A 26,155-nucleotide genomic window follows, 5' to 3' on the forward strand; every position below is an offset into this window, starting at 1 on the left:
ATAAGTAAAATCTGTACAATCTCAGGATTTCTGAAGTTGTCATGGTTTCACGCATATGGGCTTGCTTTATGGTCTGCACTTGGTGTCATGGGCCGGAAGTTTTGTGCTAGTTCTTGTGCAAGTTCTGAGTTGTGTGTATAGAAATGAACATTATGCCGTAAAATGGACTGGGATAAAATGGGGGGGGGGGGGGGGGGGTTACAAATAATATATTGGGTATTGAATTTATAGTCATTTTACATAGATACCGGCTTTCTATTGGATCTAAAGTCACAGGTCCGAGCCAAATGGCGAGCAAGTTTGTGAGGGCAGCCGCATATAGAGCGACAAATAAGGTGATGATTGGTCTGTGGGTGCCCTCTGAAATCATGCTGAAGGTTAGAATATATAGATGAAACTTAGGGGCAGATTTATTAAGGTTCAAATTTTTTTTGGTCAAAACTCACAACGAATTTTAATTCCTCAACTCAAATTTGAATACGAATGTGAGATTTATCTCACCTCGACCCTGGAAACATTTCTAATTCTAATATTCTCCACCTGCTGAGTTCATTTACAAGTCAATGGCAGAGGTCCGTTGAACCATTTGAATATGTCCATTGCCTTCCTGATATGTGAGGGGGTTTTTTTTTTTTTTTTTTTGGAGGAAAACTCAGTCCGATTTGAATTTGATTCAAATTTTCTGGTTGTTCGTATTCGATCGCATATTAGACATTCGAGTTAAAAAAAAAATTCGCATAACTTCGACCTTTGATCTGCTCCTTAGTGTGGGGAGATGTGAATTTAGTACATACCAATATGTAGGGCTCAGAATACCAGCAAGGTGGTACAATAATGATGAAGTGTCAGGTTTACTGACACGAAACGCGTTAGATGTAAACCCCCCTCCCTAACAATTTTAATGCGCATAATAAAGCCAGTAATTTGATATTAACTCGCCAGACTCCGACATTGCTTTGAACGGCGCTCCGCATCGGTATCAGTGGTGTGTAGTTGAAGCCGGCTAGAAGGAGCCGATTTATCGCGAGAGCAGCGGCTTAGCAGGAGTTGGCGTACAAGGGAAGCGCTCCGCCATTAGCCACATCGTATTTTCGATTGTGGTCCAATAATTGCACCATATTCTCTTCCCAGGGGGCTACCGCATGCAGTTCTGGTGAACATTGTGCCCCATGGTTACACTTGTTTGTACAGAGAGATAGACACGTTGCCCAGCATTCCCTAAATCTAGTGACACCATTCCTCGTTTGTGTCATTCTCACCAACGTTCTTTTGTCTGTAACCCTAATGTCTTCTCAGATACGCAGCCCGTTCCTTTACCTGGGAATTGTTCTGACCATTCGTCGGGTTTAATATATAGCGGCGAGTGTTCCCTGTGACCCTGTTTTGGCTAATGGTTTATGTTCAGATGAAGGGGATAAAGTGGCATTAATTTTCTATCTCTGCACCCGGACAGAACTAGGCCAGGTAACTGCTCCCGGTGCCGCCAATCTGATTTGTGCCATTGTTTCTTCATAAAGATTAAAGTCAGAGAGTGGGGCCCTGCTCCTGGTAAAGCTCAAATTAATGTCTAGCAATCCCTATAAACCAAACAGAGGCCGCAGGTTGTGGGGATATTGCAGATGCAAAACAATGAGTGTATTTATTGTGCACCCTCTTCTAATGCCCTTCACGGGTGCTGCCACTAAATAACTAAAGTTATGGTGCTGCTTCCCATTGCATAGACATTCCCTTGCATTATTTAGTAATGCATATTCTGTGCGTCGCTCATTCCGTGCCTGGGAAACTGTACTCTCTGTCCTTCCCAGGCGGCATCGAGTGGCAGAGGTGACAGTCTATATTTTAAAAAGTATTTTGGAAAGTCGTGTGCTGTACCTTTTCAGGAGGAAAAGATTGCTGGTGAGATTTATGGTGCTGTGCATCCTGGATAATTGTTCTGGTGACAGAGGCGTATTAGGTTTATGATCAGTCTAATCAGGTATTTTTAACCTCTAGGGTTTATGAACAGTAGTCGCTGGGATGCATTGGGGTCACGTCAACTTTTTGGGTTTTTGACCTTTAGTCATCCAGGATCAACTGGAATTGTCTCAAACACGGAGTACTAATGATATGTTTCTGTTCTATGTACTGAGATCTTATTGGTTTAAAGAACACTAGTCAGCGATGATACATTTTTGAGGCATCTCAACTGGGATATACTGGGGTCATCTCAATCTTTTGGGCTCATGAATGCTAATTAGTGGTTTATGTTTCACAGCCTTTTAAAGTGGACCTGTCACCCAGACACAAAAATCTGTATAATAAAAGTCCTTTTCAATTTAAACATGAAATCCAACTTCTATTTTTTATTAAAGCATTCATAGCTGTTGTAAGCACATTTAAAAATCTCAGCTGTCAATCAAATTTTGTCTGCCCCTCCTCTATGCCATGGACATAGAGGCGGGGCATACAATTACTTTCACTTTCTATTCAGCACTTCCTAGATGTCACTGCTCTCCACATATTCCCCCGTTCTCTTTACCATTTAAATGTGTAGCCAGGGCATGGGGATGGACATTGGGTCACCCATTCTGGTGCACAAACAAGATTTTGAGATGATGCAAGGCTTGCCTTAATAACAGTGTGCACAAAATGGCTGCTGCCTACTTGCTATAATTTTGAAATCCCAGAGTGAAGGAAACAAGATTCAAATAATTTATATAGTGTAATTAAAGATCATTTTGCTTGACTAATGTGATAAAATAGGATTTTGAATAATATTTTTGGGTGACGGGTCCCCTTTAAGTTCATTTTACAGCCATAGGGGCCAGCAACACTGGCCTTCACTTGACTCCTTCATTAAAGTCATCTTTAGTAATGAGCAAATGACAGCCATGGATTCGAGCGAAATTCTGCTTTTTGCAGAGACAGTATGTCGCCATAACAAAACATGCTCATGTGGAAAAAACACCCATTGACTATAATGCATTTGCAGGGAGAAAAATTGTTGTGCGTAAAAAAAAAACTTTTACTGTTTCGATAATTTATAGGTGAAACAGGACAGATTCGCTAGTCATCTTCACTTTTTGGATTTTTTTGGACATTGGGGACATCTCAACTTTTTGGGTTTATGGACGCTAGTCACTATCTGTGCAGTTGGGTCCAATATAAACTCTAATAAAGAGCCTTTTGAAGGCATGTGCTTCCCCTATTTGTGATGCATATCACATTTATATTTGTGTATATCATAGTACCTTATAGTATTCTGAAGGTATATTGGGAATGGCAGGTGTACGTGTGCCTCATAACTTGTTAGATGTCCTATGACTTTCCAAAATCTCTGCTTTGTTTTCAGCCCTCTTGCCATATGCAAAGATGGGCTCATTAGCAGTAATGTGCTTTGCCGTGTAGCAGTAGCGCAGGAACGGCCGCCCCTCCCGTGCATTAGCTTTATCCCTCAGTCGCAGGATACTAAAGCATTTTATTGGTGCCTTTATTCTCGGCGCACACGTTTTATTGGCACTCATTTAAATGGGCTGTAAAAATCCTACGGCTCCTCTTCAGATATAGGACGTGTGTATACGACTCTTGTTTATTCTCGTTGGTGATCATCGTCCCAAGATAACGATGTCCTTCAGGACAGCCGCCTGGGTGGGAACGCCGATGCAACCTGATGCCACTCTATGTCTGTGGGCTGCAACAGACTAAATCCCCACATGCATTGGTGTTGTTGCCTGCAGATGTCTGCACCACTGCTATTTTCATCATATGTGACTTTGAGCTTTGGCAAGGCCTCGGCTGATTGCCTCTGGGTATGGGGTTTAACAGTTGGGGGAGAGTTGATAGAATTCTTGGGTAATAAGGGGTCAATATCAATTTCAATAAAAAAGGGGTAATTTCAATGTATTATTTATTTTTTTGAAAGGGTTTGATCACCTTTAAATTAACTTTTACTGTGATGTAGAAAGTGGTATTCCGTATAAATCTGCAATTGGTTTGAATTTTTTTATTATTTGTGGTTTTTGAGTTATTTAGCTTTTTATTCAGCAGCTCTCCAGTTTGCAATCTGATTGCCAGAGTCCAAATTACCTCCGCAACCATGCATTGATTTGAATAACAGATGGAACATGGATTAGAGAGGCCTGAATAGAAAGATTAGTAATAAAAAAAAAAAAGTAGCAATAACGTTACATTTTGAAGCCTTACAGAGTTTTGTTTTTTAGATGGGGTCAGTGACCTCCATTTGAAAGCTGGAAATAGTCAGATTCAACTATAAGCAATAGAAAATGAAAGTCAATTGAAAAGTTCCTTAGCTGTTCTGCAACATACTAAATGTTAACTTTAAAGGAGAAGCAAAGGCTAAAATTAAGTAAGCTTTATCAGAAAGGTCTATGTAAACATTCAAAGTAATGCTGCTCTCTGTCAAAAGAAACACTGCATTTCATTCCTTCTATTGTGTACACATGGGCTTCTGTATCAGACTTCCTGTTTTCAGCTTAAACCTCTAGGGCTTGAGCATGCTCAGTTTTCTCCTCTCCCCCTCCTTTTTCCCCCACTCACTCCTCCCCTCCCTGCTGTAATATGAGCCCAGCGCTATGAGTGAGCAGGGAGAGACTCGGGCAGGAAGTGATGTCAGACCAAGCTAATATGGCAGCTGCTATCCTAACAAACAGCAAAAGCTTCTAAAGCTGTTTACTCAAGTGTGGTAAAGCATTCTGCAAAATAAATATAGTGTTCTAGCTTGCACTATTGTAGCTAATCTATTGGCAATATACTGCTTCAGTAGCTTTCCTTCTCTTTACAAGGTGAACCACCCCTTTAATATATTTTGCGAGACTTCTGCATTCTGCCACTAGATGGTGCATGCCATGACAACAAACTGTAGAAAAAATCTCCTTTGAACCAGGACATTGCTGCAAAGTCTCCAGGCCCTCTGAGCAAGTGTGTGTCAAACCGTAAGTCTCTATAGACGGATAAAGGTCAGAATCTGACCCGAGGAGGCCTATGGCAAAGGAATCCACTTTTAACCGCACTCAAGCAAGTAAAGTACAGCTTTTAATTTAAATAACTGTAAATACTTAATAGCCGAATCTCCATCCGCTGTAGGTTGGCTCCAGCTTGTGGCAGTGCCAATTAGAAATAGAAATGGCAGGAAGGCTTTAGCGGAACCCCGTGGGAAGCATCTCTGAAAAGTCATTTTCTCGCACACCTAGAATCTGAATAAGACGCTTTCTCTGCAAATGAAAAGATGGTTTCATAAAGAGACGCAGAGCTCGGCACTCGCCCGACAGATTTGTTTCTCTGGAAGTCTCGGTCCAGCCAATAAGTACAAATCAGCGCCATCGTATGCGGGTGACATCCCTGCTAGTAGGGAACAACTGGAGTCCAACTGTTCCCCCATCCCAAACCTCAGGAGCTCTCTCTATACTTTCCCCTTAGCTTCCTGGTCACGCTCATGTTATTATCCTCACCCCCGCATTAGTATTCAGCAGCTACAGTAAAGCTTTTCTCACTTTCTCTGTCAGAAGTTGCAATCTCTTTGGCAGCTTTTTGTGCTGAGAAGTTCCTTGTGCTTAATATCACTCGGGGGGATATTATATATTCCATTATGGGGGGGGTAATTGTGCATCCTGCATTGCACGAAGGGTGTGCCCAGAACATTCTCTATGTATTTGAATTTATACATATAAATAGGAGGTGCCATATTGTTTCCCTTAGACCGTACAGTATGATGATATAACTTATTGTGTGCCCGGAACATTCCTTCTCTGTATATTTGTATTTATACATATAAATAGGAGGTGCCATATTGTTTCCATTAGACAGTACAGGATGAGGGTATAACATTTTGTGTGCCCAGAACATTCCTTCTCTGTTTTTTGTATTTATACATATAAATAGGTGGTGTCATATTGTTTGCCTTAGACCAGGAGTCCGCAACCTTTTTTACCCGTGAGCCACATTCAAATGCAAAAAAAAGTTGGGGAGCAATAGAAAGTCGCCGGGGATGCAAAATAAAGGCTGTGATTGGCTATTTGGTAGCTCATATCTGGACTGGCAGCCTACAGGAGGCTCTTTTTGGCATTACACCTGTTTTTTATGTAACCAAAACTTTCCTCCAAGTCTGAAATTGAAAAACAGGCACCTGCTTTGAGGCCACTGGGAGCAACATCCAAGGGGTTGGTTAGCAACATGTTGCTCATGAGCCACTGGTTGGGGACCACTGCCTTAGACAGTACAGTATGAGATAGTGATGTGCAGTTCGGATTTTTCCCGACCCACCAACCACCCGCCCTCCCGAGCCTGACTTCCGGGTTCCTTTTATAGAGCCGCCCCACCAATGACAACACAAAAGGGGCAGGGCGAGCAGGCGCGCGTCTATAAAAGTTCAACCCGCAAGTCGGAAGCCGGCATTTGTAACCGACCTGAAAAAGGGGGTGCGGGGTCGGCCCAAACACGTGGGTATCGGGCCGGCCCCGCTCATCACTAGTATTAGGATATAGCTTATTGTGTGCCCAGAACATTCCTTCTCTGTATATTTGTATTTATACCTATGGGTGGGAGCTGCCGTATTGTTTTCTTTATACAGTACAGCAGTGATCCCCAACCAGAAGCTCGTGAGCAACATGTTGCTCTCCAACCCCTTGGATGTTGCTCCCAGTGGCCTCGAGACAGGCGCTTATTTTTGAATTCTAGACTTGGAGGTTTTGGTTCTGCCAAACAGAGCCTCAATGTAGGTTGACAATCAACATAGGGCTACCAAATGGCCATTCACAGCCCTTATTTGGCACCCCAAGAACATTTTTCATTCTATCGTTGCTCCCCAACTCCTTTTACTTCGGAATGTTGCTCACGGTTTCAAAAGGTTGGGGATCTCTGCAGTACAGTATGAGGGTATAGCTTATTGTGTGCCCAGAACATTCCTTCTCTATATATTTATATTCACACATAAGGGAGGGAGGTGCCATATTGTTTTCTTTAGACTCCATACAGTATGAGGATAGGGTGAAACAGTAGCATGTATTTATCGAACTTACCAGCATATTCCGTAGCGGTGCTGCTCAGCTCTGAGAATCCGCACGCAGTTCCTGATATTGTTTCGCTTATAGTGGCTTGCCACTTACGTCGGCCCGTTTGCCATTACAGTCCCACTGGCTCTGCGGGGAAGCACTTAATATGCTGATTGGCCAGTCTATAAAAGCTTCCATTTCTGCCGCTCTCATTATACAGAGTTTTGTTAAAGATTTATTCCGGGGGAACCTCGGGGCCCGTTCAATGGTCTCTGTGGAGCGGCTGAATTAGGGCTTTTTGGTTTTTGAGATTGGGTTCTTTATCGCTGAGTGTTTTGCTCGCTAACGACGCTCGGATAATGTCACGTTAATGACAGCTCTGCTCTCAGTACCAGCCACTTCACTGGAGAACAAAGAAGCTGCTACTTTCAGGAGCACTGGCCCAGAATTGTTTAAAATTTGCTTTTTATAATGGTGACAGTCACATGATACGGGCATAAATTACTATGCGAGCAAGTAAACTTACTACCCACAATTCCAACTCTGGTATAGTACCCCCCCCCCCACTGTGGCCATGGAGCTCCGGCCTTTTTACCTGGTGGTTCTGCAGCAGGTTATTAATGTCCTGATTAAAGGGTAAATATACCCACGCAAACCACTTGCTCTGTTGAGCACTCTTCCCACCGACAGGATTTTATTCTTTTACTTTTCATATTTGCAGTTTTACACTGCTCGGTAGTTGGCCCTTAGGTTCTTTTCTGTTCAGCCTCTGTTAGCTGATGTCAAATAAACACCTGCAAACTGTAAGTAAAAAATATTTTCATAAACTTATACTGGTTAGATATTCTCCTGTACTAGCACAATTCAACAGGACTAGTACTCTAATATAGCTCATAGCCTGTACAGGGAGATAACATCTAAATATGGCAGCACAGGTATTCCTCTGTACTAAGCACAATTCAGCAGGAACAACCCCTAAGTTTGCTCATAGTCTTTACAGAGAGATACCATAAAACTACGGCAGCATAGGTATTTCCCTGTACTAAGCACAATTCAGGAGGAACTGCCCCTAATTTTGCTCATAGCCTGTATAGAGAGATACCATACAACTATGGCAGCATAGGAATTCCCCTGTACTAAGAACAATTCAGCAGGAACAGCCCCTAAGTTTGCTCATAGTCTGTACAGAGAGATACCATACAACTATGGCAGCATAGGAATTCCCCTGTACTAAGAACAATTCAGCAGGAACAGCCCCTAAGTTTGCTCATAGTCTGTACAGAGAGATACCATAAAACTACGGCAGCATAGGTATTCCCCTGTACTAAGCACAATTCAGCAGGAACAGCCTCTGGATACAGTGTAACTCACTACAAACTACGATTTGCAGTCGCTTTAAAGTAGGCACCCATGTAACCGTCTCCGACTAATGCCTGCACTCTCAGAGGGAGAAGTTTTATCTTCCAAAAGAACCTTTCTCTGTAGAGAGTGGCAGAATAGGGCACAGTACACTGTGGGGAGCAGCAGGCTATTCACACCGACCTATCAGCAGTGTCTTTTGTGAAATGCTGAATATAAAAGCCGGAATCCCTGCGTCCTCTGACTCCCTTGCTCAGAGCATTGCTGGGGATCTGTCCATCCCCTGATCTCCTTCCTTTTGTTTCTTAAAGGTTAACTCTTCGGCTGGTTTCAACTCACATTTTCCTGTGCCGTCCTTTGTAACAAAGCAAGTCTTTATAAAGGGGGGACCCTCTGCCACTGTGGAGAGAGGTACTAGTCTTTCCCATTGTCTCCTCTGCACAAATTTCTTAGGCTGCTCTTTGCTGTTCAGCATCTGTGAACTCTATAATAAATAATCTGCGCCCAGAAACTTTCTGCTGAATTACTGAACTGGAAATACTGTATATTACTTTGTATTGTTTAAATGTATTCTTAAGCACCACATTCCACATTATCTAACTAATATTCTGCAAAACCATTGGGGCAACATATTCTAGGTGATAGAAACTGTGTGTTATTTGATTGTTGTTGTTATTATTTATTGAAAAAGCACCAATATATTCCAAAGCGCTGTGCAACATTGACGTTTTGTTGTTATAATATTGAAGCAAATTCTGGTTTTGCAGTAGGATTCTTGACTCCTGTTGCATAATGCTCTGTTATACAGATAGAACCTCAGCCATAAAGCAGGACAGGACTGCTGCTTATAATGGGGATCAGATAGGATCTGTGCAGCCACTGGGACAGAATGCTCTGTTATACAGATAGCTAGAATCTCAGCCATAAAGCAGGGCAGGACTGCTGCCTACAATGGGGATCAGATAGGATCTGTGCAGCCACTGGGACAGAATGCTCTGTTATACAGAGAGAATCTCAGCCATAAAGCAGGACAGGACTGCTGCTTACAATGGGGATCAGATAGGATCTGTGCAGCCACTGGGACAGAATGCTCTGTTATACAGATAGAATCTCAGCCATAAAGCAGGGCAGGACTGCTGCTTACAATAGGGATCAGATAGGATCTGTGCAGCCAATGGGACAGAATGCTCTGTTATACAGATAGCTAGAATCTCAGCCATAAAGCAGGGCAGGACTGCTGCTTACAATAGGGATCAGATAGGATCTGTGCAGCCAATGGACAGAATGTTCTGTTATACAGATAGCTAGAATCTCAGCCATAAAGCAGGGCAGGACTGCTGCTTACAATGAGGATCAGATAGGTTCTGTGCAGCCACTGGGACAGAATGTTCTGTTATACCGATAGCTAGAATCTCAGCCACAAAGCAGGGCAGGACTGCTGCTTACAATGGGTATCCGGATCAATGGCACTATTTTTTTTTTTTTTTCTTTTTTTACAAAATGTAAATTGCACTTATTTTGTTGAAAATTTGTATATTGGCTCATAGTGCTTTGTGGTAATGTTACAGCCCCCACCCTAGTGGGTGCTGAATAAATAGGTTAATATCAGTGTACTGAGCGTGACCATTTCTTTGCACAGACTATGGTTCCAAACAGTACGCCAATATCTGGACATGTATGGCCCCATAAGCCAATCATTGCAGAGCAAAACTTTCCCACTGGCGGATGCATTTCCGTCAGTCATGGGGATCCTTGAGGTCTTTTCAGATGTCTGGGTTTTTGGGTCCCCTGTCTCCTAGTCAGTTGGTCTTGCATATCTGCACTGCATTTCTTTGTTTGCATCCACAGTAGCGCCGTTGCCATGTGTCAGCTGCAAGAGAGCAAACTGCATATTTCATGCTCCCCGTGCTTCCCTGGGTGGCTTTTTTCTGCATTGTTGGGCTATTTGAGCGTTCAGCTGGCTCGTAGGCAGATACTCAATCACTGGCTCCACACAACTTGAATACCTGATTTGCCGACTTGCAAAACAAAAGCCCTAAATATTGTCTATGGAGCGGTCCAGGTAATGTGTTTTTCCTTCTCATTGTTTACCTATTTTGTGGATTGGGGCCTGTAATCTATTAGCCTGCAGGGGCCCCGCGCAACCTGCTCCGGATTATAATTACGCCTGTTTATAGAGTCGTATAAATCAGTGCTTCTAATAAGAGAAACGACTTGCTTATGGAAAATGAATGCTTTATTGCCGCACACTCGCATGCCTAACGGCTCTTTACCTTTGTGAATGTTCATTACACAGCGATAACAAAAGAGCTCATTGGAGATTGACTGGTTGCTCTGTGTCGGAATAAGGTTATGGTTAGCAGTTTGGAGGTTTATTGGTAAGTACCACGCCGTCTCTTGGCCATGTGAAATTTGTAGATCAGGTGGTTTAAGTGCAGAGACAGCAACAGTGCGGGGGTGTGAGTGTAGGGATGTGGAGTGTTGCACTCGTAGCTCTAGTGACTACATTCCTGCTACTCTTCTGTCACTTTGGAGTCTGTGTGACACTGCTACATTAATTCATGTAGTCACAGCAGTCAGGAATGTCCTGTATGATGCTGTCTGTGGAGTATGGAGTCTCACTTTCAGACTGCTTAGAAGTTATGTCTATACTTAGAGCTCTTAGAGGCCCACATGACTTGTGTCTAGCCCTTCTAGTGCTGCAATATGTGCCGTGCCCCATCCCAAACAGCAGCTCTAACTGGTATGGGGAGCATTGTACTTAAGTAAAGGTGGTCATACACTGTAATATTCGCTTGCTTTGCTAGATCGCCAAACGAGTGAATCTCCCCTCCAACAGGCCTACCTTGGGTGGGCGATATTGTGGTAATCCTAGGTCCAAACGATCGCATTACAATGAAGTGGATATGAAAAGTCGGAGCGAGGACTGCATCAATGAGCTGATGCGGTCCTCAAAAATCTGCACGATTTTTGGGGAGGCCTGCCGGAGGGCCTCATAAACATGCAGATAACCTGCCGAAACGGTCTAAAGTACCCGAATCAACAGCTTAAATCTGCCAGTGTATGGCCAACTTAACTTCTTGCATGTGCTGGTGCTCTTGGCTAGGGGAGCCATGTTCTGCATACTCCTCCTAAACGAGGCACTGCCCAATAGCGGTGTGTAGGCCAGCATGAAATCTCCTGATTCAGACCAACAATTTACTCCTTGAGCTGGTTGTGGGTCCAGGTCCCTTCCCATTCAAAACATCTGTACCTCCACCTAGCACCCCTCAGCTTACATACTCCGCACCAGTGATATTAGAGATGGGCTGGGTTGGTGTTGGTGTATGAGACCTGTGATTTAATATAGAAGAGATGGCAGCACAATGGGTTGTTGTGGGTTGGGTGATGGGTTGGTTAGGCTTGGCACAGGTCAACACACACACATTGATACTGTCAAATGCAGGAGCATATGCTAATGGAACAGTGACTTCCTCTTTGATGATTAGGGGTTGTCTGTTTTTATTGGTTCAAGTGATCTTGTTTAGTTGAAAACCTCTCGGATATTGGTCTTCTGTAGACATGGGCTAATGATGCCAGTCATGCCAATGGCATAGTAAGTCTTGTGGGTGCCTGGTACATTACCTGGGTACCGTATGTTGCCAGCAGCCCGTACAATAACCTTTCTCTGTTCAGGAGGACACCAGGCAATTTGGATAGATTTCTATCACGTGTAGGCCACCAAAATGATATCCCAGTCTGACCCATGTACTGACCCAAGCTGGTGGGATGTATTTGAAGGCACTTTGCTCTTTCGCAATGTTCTTAGCACGAGACTCCGGCTCCTTTTGTATCAAAAGCTTCTCATTTATTGCAGACAATCTGTTTTCCCTCTGTTCCTCGCCAGAGCCTCCTGTGAGTGTCTGTTCTAGATAGAAATCGGCATCTGCACTTGTTTAACAGAAAGGAGCTTCTTGTTTGTGTCACGGGGCTATTTCTTTCCCTTCCAGCTGGTTCCAAAGCAGCAGATGAAATATGCACAAGAACAGACCCAGCTTATTGTTGCTTATTCCAATGACTGACTCGCTGTGATATAACTTGTAATTTATTCATGATCCTGTCTTCTCTTGCGTCTCTTCCTATGCATCACTGGCCCCTAGTTAATAGGATCAGTAACCCAACTGCTTGTACAAAGTCACACAATACGGCAACATTACGTCTTTCCCTGATTTGTCCTTACTTTTATATCCGGCCATCATCTCTCTGTTTTTCTGGAAGGAAATGCAGAATCCTTCAGCACATATTTGTGCCACAGCCAGTGTGGGCTGCAATCGGCAAAGAGGCCACTGAAACCACCAGGATAGGGTGGTTGGCTTAACCTCTATCCTTTCTCTTTATTATGGCAACTTGAACATGGTTGGAAAGCGTGTAATTGGGCTACACCTATGCCTGCACTACTGATCAGTTGGTATGGAAGGTTCACCTTATCCTGAGGCTGATCTATAGCTCGTTTTACTTTACGGAAACCATAAATTTGACTGCAATTCTAGTAATAATGATGGCAGATGGACAATTTCCTTTTCTAAGACCTCATGGGTATTGTGTGATCCATATACCGTATATACTCGAGTATTAGTTGAGTTTTTCAGCCCCCAAAATGTGCTGAAAAAGTCTACCTCAGCTTATACTCGAGTCATGCTTTTTTGGTACCTAGCTGATCGACGTGAATGGCTGCGTTTCTGACCGGAGTCCCGTGCCCCTGATCGCCGGGTTCTCCATGGCGCGTTGCTAGTGATGTCACCGGCTGCGCATTAAGTGTGACATCACCGACCAGCGCACGCTTGTTTTCCACTCGATTAGCCCCGCACTCACTCCCAGGTAAGCTCAGCGCCCCACTCTCACACAACAGGCTTATATAACAGCCAACCTACTGCATGTCAACAGTTGCTGAAACAAAACTCCCAACATCCTGTTGCTGGGTTCTATGATTCTACTTGTGAAACATTGATATAGTATCTTTAATTGTACTGCTGACATCTTTCCCTGCTATATCAGCTATATCCCACAGTGCTTACCTTAGCTTTTTGGCACAAAACAATGCAGATTTTTAACCATATTTTTGAGCATTCACTTGCTCTTTCAGCAAAAAACTGCTGCATTTCTCACCCTAAGCTTCCCAGTTTTGGTAGGTAAAATTAGGTACCTCGGCTTATATTCGGGTCGGCTTATACTCGAGTATATACAGCAGGTAGGTGCAGGGGTGAAAGACTATTGAGTTTTTATCTGATGCAAGGTGAATTGTGTTGATCCATATAGGTGGGTTCAAAGGTAAGAAGCTGTATGTCATTTCGTTGGATTACTGTTGTAAATTCCAATAAAAATGAAATGAAAAATGAAACAAAAGTAAGAAGCTGTTGATGCAAAGGGGCCTAGTGCCAATCCAAAACACTTGAGACCTGAACCCGCAGCCCTTGACCTGACCCGAACCGCAACCTGCATATTTACCCACTTTGATCCACTACCCGACCTGCAACTGCCTTATCCGCAACTCGCCGACCACCATTAAACAGGAAGGGCTTTTGCTGCAAACCGGAAGCGACATCATCAAAAGTGGGCAGGGACAGAAAAAAGTTTTGTAAAATTTTAAAGGAGCAAAACATAGACAATATAACAAGATAAATTTAGATGAGACCTGCACACAAAAATCCTACCCTAAATCCTACCCTAATCCTGCATGGTACCCGTTTTTTTTTTTTTTGGTACCTGCCCCCCCCTGCAGGACTCTCTATTCTACGGGACAAATTGCCCGGTCGTACTGGAGAGATGCTGCGCTAAATCTTTTTTGATTTTGGTGACGCAAGCGTGTAGAAGTGCTGATCCAATACATGTAGGGTGATCGGGCACATATGGTTTGCTGACCAATTTCAAGGTGGAACTTGGGAGAGAAGCTGTGCTAAACTTTTATCAAAGGCTAGTAAGGAAGAGAACATATATTAATATATTAAAGGGGCAGCTAGTAGATGTATGTTCTGACCCATACAAGGATTTGGCATACAAGTATATGTGATGTATTTATGAATCTCAGACGAGGCCGTGCTCATTATGCATGTTCATTAAGGGTCAAGACCCCCATTTACTCAGCGCTAATTAGCAGTTGTGAAATTTTGCATTCAAGACGGTCCCAAACACAGGATCATCTTGTTACGTGTCCCCCTGTATTTGTATCCGCAGGCGAGGAAAATTAATTTGCTGCTCACTGTGGCCTTGGTGTTAAAGCTTTTTATAGACTCCGGCAAATACACCACGATTGTTCTGCTCCCGAGCCCACTCCTCACAATTAGCGGAAAATCTCCCGCACTTCACTGTCATTGTTAATATTGCTGCACTTCTAATTAGCCAAAGACTTCATTTCTCCGCTCTAATTAGCGCTGCTCTTTTTGCTTGTCGTTTGTCTGACCTGATTAGTGCGAGTGCAAACCGGGACTTTGTGGAAGTGGCCCTGGAGCTCTGTGAGTGATGGACAAATAGGCAAGCTGGCCCTCGCACTCCGTACTTGCAACTGCCACATTTAGTGACTCATTGGGAAGCTGCTTAGTTCAGTGAGGGGCCAGACACAATGTAATTGTTACACAGCTACAAGTAGCCCCCACCCCTGACTGGATTGTGAGGGGAAACAACTGTGCCGAAAAGAGAGAAAGAAAGGATTCTCATGCCAAAATATACAAGAGGCTTTAACTGTGAATTACAGGTGGAGACGTGCAATTGAGTTAGTAGTTGGAAATTCCATCCTAATTTTTCTTTACACCAGAAACATGGGAGGGATGAGAAGTTATTTGAGGCCATGCAACTTTTCAGATGGATTTAAGAGAAAATGAGTCCCATGACTAACACGAAAGGAATTGCTGCATATTAAGAATCCTTCCTGCATTGTGTGCCTTCCATTTAGGTCACATTTAAATATTTTTTGAAAAAAATGCACAAATATACTTGGCTTTTACTTGACCCCTTTAGTGACAACACTTCCGGTTACACAGCGGGTCAGGATGTAAGTCTGGTAAGGGGTCTGTGCGGGTTAAAACTCACAGGCTACAAAACTCACAATAAGATCATAATCAGGGCCGTGCCTCTCGCTCTGTTTTTGCAAAATTAAAGGGGACATTGAGCATTTTTTTTTTTAAAACTCCCCCTCTGCATGTAGGAAATGATGAACAATATATTGTGTCTCATTTGAACTAAAAAGGATCCTGGCCTCTAAAGAGTGCAACTTCCTATCGATCCATTATTAGACATGTTTACTCGGTGAGTAACCCACTTACTCATAAGACATAATTTTTAGGGAGTAACCCTTTTTTAAGCCCCCTTATTTGGTCACCCACAGTCAGTAATTTGCAACATGCAATGCATAAAAACGTCACCCACACTTCTCTGATATCACTGAGATCAGGGGGTGGGGCTAGGGGCTAAACTGGGGTTGGGCTAGGGAGTAACAGGGGTGGAGCTGTAAATGGGACAAGATGCACCCCTTGGGATCCCCAAAGAGTTATGTTTGTGTGTGTGTCCTAACTGTCCTCTCCCAGAAACACAGTAATGTGGGCAGCCAATCACTTCTCTGTCCTCACAGCTGGTTTTGGGTTGGATGGCACCCTAGGGTGCTAAAGGCTGGAAAGGCAGGAAGGGAGATTGACTCGGTGATCTAGGAGATATTTGGGGGGGAACTTTTAATTAAAGGGCAACTGAAGTCTAAAATAGAATAATGTTAGGAATGCTGTATTTTGTATACTAAATATAAACATGAACTTACTGCACTGGAAGCCCAAATAAACAAATGCTTTTAAAGTTGGCGCAGGGGGCTGTCATCTTGTAACTTTGTTAAACATCTTTGCAATACCAAGACTACGCACATGCTCAGTGCGGTCTGGGCTTCAGTTGGGAGGTTAAGCTTAGGGATCGACATAAATGATCAAAACAGCACAGGTCAAATAATATCTGCCAGAAGCCAATACAGCAAGACTGATTAATAATCAGAATATACAGACTGCACTGGGTCTGTGGATACAAATCTACACAGTTGTTACAGGGTAACAAACAAAGCTGCTCGAGTTTTGGGAAGTAAGGTGCACAGCAGTTAGGGGCCGTCTGAAGTTTCCTAACTGCAGTTGTCAGAGCAAGTAAAACGAATGGGGAATTTCACTGCATACAGTCAGGTTTCTTATAAAAACGTTACACATTTTATAATTAAAGTATATTGGCGATAGGTTTCTTTTTCATTAAAGAAAGTAAAAACGGGATTTTATTTTTTACCTTTACATCCCATTTAAACAAGTAGACAAAGCAATTTTCAAAGTCACATTCCTTCTATTGTATAACTCAAATGCCAACCCTTCTTCCTGACCCGTCCGAATTAACCAGAGCCACATTTTCTCCATTGCCCTCTGTGCATCAGTATAATATAGAAAATAGTGACAATAATGCACAAACTGGTCAATTTCATTATTTCTGTAACCTAACTCGTGTGTAAAATCGGCTCCATAATAATGTGCGGCTGGCGGCCTCGGTCCTGTGCATCGCTGGCTGGAATAACGATGAATTTGCTTACTCTGTGTCTGCCGGGGCGAATACACTCGTCCCAATGCATTCTGTTCCCCAGCAATGGGCTGTGCATAAAGGGATTATTGGGCTCAGTGTGACGCTTCTTCTCAGGGATGTGACAAATGAAGTTGGGTTTTTTGCCTGTTTATTTAAGTGCCGTGATTAAAAACATCTTATGCTGAGAGCCGGAGCTTGTTCCCCACCGGTGGGCAGCAGACGGCAAATGAGCCCAGGCTTAGCTGTATTTAACTGGTTTATTTGGGGACTTAAATCCTAGCTTTTACCCTGATGTTGGAAGGTAATTACAGTGCACAAAACACTCAGAAAGGTTTTTTAGAAGCAGCAGTTCCTCCTAATTGCATGGCTCCATTCTTATTGGCAGGAACAGCAACTCGTATCCAGAGGTTTGTGAATCCCCCCTCATTCAAGCAATTTCATATTAATTGAGGGGGCAAGCAGTGGGGGCAGAACAGGAATAAGGGTGGGGCAGAGATACCACACAGTACCATTAAATATCTGACTGATTGACCAGTGCACTGAATGGACAGACACTGTACGAATGACCATACACTGTTTGGGGCTTATCTACCAACAAACCATACACTGGCCAACAGGGTATGTAGTAGAGATGCACATAATCCACTATTTTGGATTCGGACGAGTCCTTTGTGGCCGAATAACGACTCTTAATTTGCATATGCAAATAGGGGTGGAAAATAAATTTTTTACATCCTTGTTTTGCGATGAAAAGTCTTCTGATTTCCGACCCTAATTTACACATGCAAATTTGGGTTTGGCCAGGCACAAGGATTCAGCCGAATCTGAATCCTGCTGAAAAAGGCCGAATCCTGGATTCGGTGCATCCCTAGTACATAGTCAGATGACGTTTTTGGACGTGTCTAACTGATGAACCAGTTGATATCCTTGGTACAACCTAATTGGTTATGATCATCTACCCATCAAAAAGTTGTAGGATTTATTGTACCGTGTGTGGCCAACTGAAAAGATGAAAAATAGAAAGATAAAATGCATTTTTCTGTGTGCAGTAGTTGTGGGAAAAGACCTTCTCAAAAACTGAACTTCCCCTTTAAGCCTATATAGTACTTGCTAGCTCCAGTAAGGGGTCAGTGGATGCTTTGGCCTTAGACAAGAGTAAAAGTAGAAATTACGTGGGACAATGAGGCACCATAGACATGCATTCTCTGCAGTGTAACATGCTTCTCCTTCCAAATTTACGTATAGTAGTACAGTACATGTAGCATTACCTACTAGCTGCGCACTTATTCTATTTGCTGACTACTAGTGATAGACAAATTATTTTTGGCATGCATGGGTTAGTGGCAAACTTTCGCGCCCGCAAATGTATTCACAAAACTGCAGAAAAATTGTCGCATATCAAAATTATTCGGATGCCCATTGACTTTACCGCATTTGGACAAAATAGTCATGCATGTAAAAAAAATAAAAATAATTTTGACACCCCTTAACTTCTTAAAGGAAAACTATACCTCCAAAATGAATACTTAAGCAACAGATAGTTTATATCAAATTAAGTGGCATATTAAAGAATCTTACCAAACTGGAATATATATTTAAGTAAATATTGCCCTTTTAGATCTCTTGCTTTGAGCCACCATTTTGTGATGGTCTGTGTGTTGCTTCAGAGATCACCTGACCAGAAATACTACAACTCTTAACTGCAACAGGAAGGCGTGTGGAAGCAAAAGACAGAACTCTGTCTGTTAATTGGCTCATGTGACCTAACATGTATGGTTTGTTTGTGTGCACCGTGAATCATACGATCCCAGGGGGCGGCCCTTATTTTTTAAAATGGCAACTTTCTATTTATGATTACCCAATGGCACATACTACTAAAAAAGTATATTATTATGAAAATGTTTTTTTTACATGAAGCAGGGTTTTACATATGAGCTGTTTTATGCGATATCTTTTTATAGAGACCTACATTGTTCGGGGGGCATAGTTTTCCTTTAATCGTTTCGCGATTCTCGTTGTAAATCTCTGCTATCAATGAACATGTAGTAGCCATAGTTTTGCATAGTTCTTTTGAATCCTGCTTCAAATTTCTCCCTCAGTAGCCCAGTCTGTGCCTATTTTATTATAATGTGATAGAAATATGACTGAAATCACTTGTATTTAGGGCAGGTTTTAATTTTTTAAGTATGGAAGGGGGGGGTCTTCTCACAGGGCATGTGTAATGTGTTGCTTGAGAACCTGTTCATGATGGGTGTCCCTTTAATTCTTCCTCTCTTCTCATTTCTGTTTCAGGTCCAGTAAGACTATGAATTTGTGTTCCAAATGTTTTGCAGGTAAGTGCAATTCCTGTGCCCGTCTCCCGCTCCCGGCCCTGAATAAACTATACACAATATGAAATTCTGTAGTTCTCGACTATCGCGTGACTTGTGCCTGCTTCTTGTACAAAACTACAGTATGGTCACGCTTTATGGCAGAGCTGTAGAACACAAGCCTTCTTATTGCAGCACTAAAACACGCAGAAACCTTGGCAGAATTCATTGCAAATTTAGGATTTTTGGAGATAGTTGGTCATTCCCAGAAATCATTAGCTCCCCACAAGTTACGAGAGGAGGCAAACAGCTGTTGGTAACTTTAAGAGCTGAATTTCTAGTTTTTGCACTGGAAATTTGGCTCTTCTATTGCAGAGAGCGAGATTGCACATAGACCCCCTCCGGCGTCGAAAAGGTGATTGACATGGAGAGGGGGTTCGACGGCAGAATGAAAGCTGTCAGGCGCCAATATGGACAAGATCACTCTGACTGACGTGAACAAACCTGGGGAGCTGCTTGGGCTAAATTGTGCAACAAGTAGTCTGATATTCCATTTAATATCCAGATTAAAGCCAAATAGATGCACATTCTGAGCGGGGGGAACCTAATTCTAATGTTATTTGTGAGAGGTGGGAGCTGCTGATTTATTGCACAAACACACAGGGATCAGCCACCATATCCTATCTGAAAAACCAAGCTTGCCAATTAATTTTTGTTTTGCCCAATTAAGTTTCTTTATGTAACCATAGCAACGCCAATTAAATTCAAATCTCAGTGCAATTCCCCTCTTAATGTCACTTACAAAAAGGGATAATAAGCCGCTCTCGCTTCTAACATGTCGGCTGCGAGCACAAAAATGCAGCGCAGATTCCCCTCCGGATATTATTCACTTTAGAGACTGGTCGAAACCTTAGGGGCTGTAGGTAAAACATGTCAAGACACCAGAATGTGTCCTTATTCTTTAATCTCAATTATATAGAGAATTATGTACACCCTGCTGTAAATGAAAAGGATATAAGAAGTCTCTAAGGGGTTGGCACGAGTCTGCAGGCTGAGTTATACAGGGAACTCTGAGTATCACTCATGTATTATAAGGGATAACATACCCCCTACTATAAATTATAAGGATATTAGAAGTCACCCCTGTGACCATATAAAAGCACAAGACTGCAGGCTGAGTTATACAGTGAACTATGCGTATCACTCATGTATTATAAGGGATAACGTACCCCCTACTGTAAATGATAAGGATATTCGAAGTCACTGATGGGTTCTGTCACCATATAAAGGCACAAGTATGACTCTTGTATTATATAGGATAATGTACCGTCTACTATAAAATTATAAGGACAATGTAAATACTTTGAATTTTATGGCATAGCTATAAGTCATGTGTAAACTTTATTTGGGTAAATCTATGTGTATAGTGTGTATCTATATACACAGGGCCGTCATCGGGGGGACAGGCGGTATGAGGGGCCCGGCCCTGAAGGGGGGCCCGGCAGTGCTGCACTTTTGAAATAACCGGGCCCCCCTTGACAGTGCCAAAGCCTGAGACCATTTTTGAAGTCCCAAACAGCGAAATGCGGAAGTGGCGAATAGTCATGAAAACAGCTGAAATTGAAGTCCTGAAGCTGCGAAAAGACCCAAAGTCCTGAAGCCATGAGTTCAATTCTACTGAACACTAATTTGTGTGTTTTGGTTTTTTTTTTAATTTCCTGGCCACCAATGTATTATTTTAATATTCTATAGGCCCCTGCCACCAATGGTTTTTTAAAAAAAATATTCTTTGGGGCCCCAATCTTTTTTAACTTCTATGGGGGGCCCTGGCGCCAATCTTTTTTTTTTTTTATGTTGTAGGGGGCCCTGACCACCAATTTTTAAAAAAACTTTAATGGCGTCCCTGGCACCACAGTTTTTTTTTTTTTAACTTATAAGGGGGCCCTGACTATCAATAGCTTTTTATAACTTGTGTGTGTGGTGGGGGGTGTTAGCACTGATGTCTGTGTGGTCTTTTAACTGTTTGTGGAGTGGGCGGGGTCTGGGGTGGGGCTTCGAGGCTGGGTGGAAGGGACCCCGAATATTTTATTGTATGGGGCGCCATGATTTCTAATGGTGGCCCTGTATATACATATTATATTTTTGCATATTTTATTCATTTAGTTTTAGTTTGGTTGGTTTTCAGTTCAAACTCTGTTTTGCTGGATCACTGTTATGCAGGTGGAATACACAGTGCTGTCATTCTGCAAGTGGAAAAGGCTGCCACTCATAGAGATAAATAACCCAGTGAACTGGTTTCTTGCCTCCCATCAAACACACAGTGGTTTGATCTATTCTGTAACCCGCCGAGTCTAAGGGGCAGATGTAAGGGCGAAGTGGCAGTCGCTAATGACAATACGGCAGAAATCTCATCAGCAGGGACAACACCAATTTACTAACAGCTGTAAAGGACAATTTGCTAAAGAAAGAGGCGAACGGTCATTACTAAAGGGCGAATTTTACGGAACCTTCCCTCTTTCGCCAGAGTTTCCTTCACCACCTTAGACCTGGCGAACTGATAAGATGAAGCTTTATCCTCCTCAATCTTATGTCAGTAACATCATATAGTGTATCATAAGTCATAAAAGTTCCAAAAAAGCTGGCGTCTTTTAATTTTTTTAAAGCGGAATTGCCTTCACGTTTTAACTATTGCAGATTTTTTGTTAACGTTTTTTTTCCCAACCATTTGAGGGGCATGCCACATTTGTTTTAGGGTGGGCTCATGTCTAGGGCATTAGAGGATCTCTTTACGCCTGGCGAAGTGTGGCGATTCAGTGGCTGGCAAAAATTCACCCTTTAGTGAATTTGCCCCTAAGAGTTTATCTGTACTAATCATAACCTGTTTACTGGTATCACTAACCTGGAACTTGCAGTGCTTGAGGCTGCTGTACTGTTTTCCCTTATAAGTTCTAAAACTGGGGATGAAAGGGTTAGCCCCCCCCCCCGAGGGAGCCATTGTTTATTCCTCTGATGGGCACAAAGTACAGGGATTAAGTTTGCTTTTCCCCAGCTGGTAGAACTCTCACCGAGCCGCCTGTTTCCCTGCGCTATTATCACTCTCTCTCCGGCGAGAGAAAGCCAAATTATATAGTGTGTGTCTATAGCTTCCCCTTTATTGGCGGTAAATCATAGAGACGTAGGGCCCGTAGAACAGCTTAATGGTGCATCTGCCCAGCTGGCCCCGCGCTGCACAATATTACTCTGCACCGTGACATTATCATGACATTTTTCTTTTATTTACAAGAATGCACCGAAGAAAGGTCACCTTCTACTCGCTAAAAACCTGCCTCGTCCCCCGGCACATGCCTTCCAATCGACTTGCCCCTCACGGACTCCCTATAAATGTTCAATTAAACGCAAGTAAAGCTCCGGATGTGTGTGTTGGACTTCTGTTTGTACATCATGGAAAATGTTCTGCGTGTTGTCTTGCCCTCAAGGGCTTCTCTTGGTTTCTATAAAGCCCGTTTTCCTCCGCCCGTCACCTAGAATATAATTTTCTTTCCTTATGCAAAATGTAGTTTGGGTTTCTATCCCCTTTAAGTGTAGAATGTAATTGTTTCCATTGTACTTCCTGCACAAGATAATAAAGCAAATACATTATTGATTGTTTATTTAGCATAAAATAACACATTTTCAGCACAACCTCTATTTGTTGGGTTTATGTTGAACGCTGATCTTTTTGTCCCCTTTAAAGGAGAAGGAAAGGCTAAAAGTAAGCTTTATCAGAAAGGTCTATATAAATATCCCTGTTAACCCTCAAAGCAATGCTGCTCTAAGTCCTCTGTTAAAAGAAACACCTAATTTCTTTCCTTCTTTTGTGTACACACGGGCTTCTGCATCAGACCTGTTTTCAACTTAAACCTCCAGGGCTAGGGCTTGAGCATGCTCAGTTTGCTCCTCCTTCACTAATCTGAGCCCAGAGCTATGAGTGAGCAGGGAGAGATTCAGGCAGGAAGTAATGTCACACCAAGCTAATATGGCAGCTGCTATCCTAAATAGAGTTTCTAGAGCTGTTTACTGTATGGTAAAGCATTCTACAGAATTGTACTTTCAGCCTATCACCCTATAAAAAGTAAAAGATGCCATCGTTTTTTTGGTCTTTTTTTGGACCAATCCCTATCTATTCTATTGCACTTTGCCTGGTCTGAGGTGGCAAAGTAAAGTCTGGCGCAAGAGGTAGCGTTCACGAAAATCCGCAACTTAGTGAATTAGCGTAGTTGCGACCCTTCAACAGAGCGGAACTTCATCTGGCACAAGAGTGCGCAGTAGCGCTAGAGTAGGTCTACTTCGCTAGCGAATTTACGCCAGCTCCCGTTAGTAAATCGCGAAGTGGCAAAATGACGTCACGCTGACGAATTTTCGATAGTGTTCGCCCTTTAGTAAATTTGCCCCTTAATCTTGCTGCCTTTGTGACCTTGCATATAATTGTAATGGGAAAGAACTGATGGTTGCTCATACAGAAAGACATCACAAAAAAATTGGGTCCTGTATTGCTTTGGATGACCCTCATGTTATAGAAACTACCTGGGATATACATTCCCGCTGCACTCTTGCATTATTCCCTGGATATTGAGTGGGACATATTCAGAGTCTCTGCTTTTTTTTTAGGGATGCTCCGAATCCAGGATTCGGTTCGGGATTCGGCCTTTTTCAGCAAGATTCGGATTCGGCTGAATCAAATCCTAATTTGCATATGTAAATTAGGGTAAGGAAATCACGTGACTTTTTGTCACAAAGGAAGAGTTTTTCCCACTTTTTACTTTCCTGACCCTAATTTGCATATGCAAATTCGGATTTGGTTCGGTATTCGGCTGAATCTTTCACCAAGGATGCGGCTGAATCCCAAATTCAGATTTTTTAAAATGCTGTGCACCAGGTGCCTTATTATGTATAGAGTAGTGTAAGAGGATAGTGGGTGTTGTTATTCACAATCACTATGGGAAGCACAGTTATTAAACAGTAATTAGCAGGTAACGAGCTGGAAAAGTGTCGCTTACTGTCCATGCACAAGGAAGGATCCGCAAAGGCCCTATAATTAGCATAGCCGCTATTGATGTTCAGGCCGGCCAATACCCGTGGGACCCGCATGTTTTTCCCGGGTAGATCAGGTTCGGGCCATCACTTGCACAAGGAATTCAGACCCGAGCGGGTTCAGGCTGAGCTCCGACTCCCATCCCGCCCACGACCTAAGTATGGCACCTATTTATAGACACCGCCTCCCCCGCCCCCTCTGTGACATGAGCTGCAGGTTAGGGTCGGATGCAGAGTGGCAGTTTAGGGTTGGGTGTGGGTCGACCCGCTCACCTCTCATAGCCGCCAGTTTCTTTTGGTCTCTGGTTCTGACACTTGAAACAATGTAGCAAAAGCAAGTTCTCCTGCTGGTCTGCCAATCAGCTGGCTTGTGCTACAATGTTTCATGAGTCAGTGCAGACAGATAACTGCATTCACAGCTTTCCTCTCTCCTGTGGCTGAATCAATCACAGGCTCCTCCAGACAGCAGTGCTGTTAATGGAAAGGATGAGTGTAACACTTTAACAATTTTTTTAGCTTTGAATACAGTTTCCCTTCACGAATTGTTCCTTTGGGCAGAATGCAGATTATTGCAAACACAGAAAGTGCTGCTATTGGCCGATAGAACCCCCAGTCCCCCCCATTGGATTAATATTCAGCCTGACGCTGTGTCCCTCAGGGGCATAGGCTGCAGCTTTGGGAATCAGATCCTGGCATTATTTATTTTGTCATTTGAGAAGCGATCTGATGATTTTATTTTCCTGCCGTCATTATTCTAAATGCACCAGCCCTATTATAAACAAACTGCTGCTTGGTTGCCATGGGAGACCAGCCCGGAATATGTTCTTCTGCTGCCCGAAGTGTGGAATTTGAGCATTTAGCTGGTTGCTAGGGTCGCTGACATTGGTGATCGTTATTGGCATCCATTGTGAGGCCCTTTTTTTTTTTTTTTTTTTTTTGCATGATATTGCATTAGGCCCTGCACCTAAGTTTATAATCACTACACTGCTGGTCCTGAAACAATGTAGCAGAAACCTACTGATAAACAGATCTGAAGGAGAACTAACTTTTGCAACATTGTTTGACAGACTCTCATTGACAGACACAATGACCATTACACAAAACTATAAATCCAGTGAGAATGAGGAATTAATCATTAATGGGTAATTGCACAGTATTATATTTCCTTTCATTAAGTCTTGGGTGAGTTCCCCTTTAAAGGGTATATTTGCAGCCTGCCTTGCTTTTTGGCAGGTGTAATTATTATTATTATTATACACTTTAATCCATCTGCCATTTATGTGAAGGGCTCGAGTAATGCACTGCTGGCTGGTCAGGAGTTTGGGGTGTATTTATCCGAGGCACCCAGTTAAGGTTAGAGTAAAAGTCTTATTTTGAGCGGCCATTATTGCCATGTAAATTGCTTAAAATCTGCTTTTGGTTGTTGAAGCTGCTTAGCTGCTTGTGTATTTGTGTGTATTGGTAGGGTGGCACCAGGATGAAGGGTGAGCTCCCCCTACTGGCTAGAGAAAACCTTTGCTTATTTCTTCTGGGATTAAGAGACACTGTGTGGGTTTGGTACGGCACAGGTTTTGCTCTTCGCAGGGTTCTCACACAGCTTAATAATAAGCTTTTTCCATTTTTTTTATTAATGGTGAACTTTCCCTTTAAGATTGGTCTTCTTTACCCACATTCAAGCTCATGGTCCATATAATAGGGTAGGATCAGTGTGTTTCTACATGGATGTGCTCCTATAGACTCACACTTCAATTGTTGGGGAGAGACGGGGGCTGGGTACTGGTCGGGGGTTACGTCGGGCTTCAGCAGCACAAGGGTTAATCATCAGTCTGGTGTTAGCGTCCTCTCTGTGCTAATTGCGGAAAGATT

The 26,155-nt window shown here is 42.9% G+C and overlaps 1 protein-coding gene across 2 annotated transcripts in view; it reads left to right on the forward strand.

Moving 5' to 3' along the window:
• The window catches only part of zfand3.L (zinc finger AN1-type containing 3 L homeolog), a 100,751-nt gene that overhangs the window by 15,389 nt on the left and 59,207 nt on the right, over positions 1-26,155 (forward strand). For both annotated transcript variants that reach the window (XM_018262709.2, XM_018262707.2), the window contains exon 2: positions 19,203-19,243. In XM_018262709.2, the coding sequence (XP_018118198.1) occupies positions 19,203-19,243 (41 nt within the window). The remainder of the gene's footprint in view (positions 1-19,202; positions 19,244-26,155) is intronic.

The sequence above is a fragment of the Xenopus laevis genome, chromosome 5L, assembly GCF_017654675.1.
Source record: "Xenopus laevis strain J_2021 chromosome 5L, Xenopus_laevis_v10.1, whole genome shotgun sequence".
NCBI classification, from domain to species: domain Eukaryota; kingdom Metazoa; phylum Chordata; class Amphibia; order Anura; family Pipidae; genus Xenopus; species Xenopus laevis.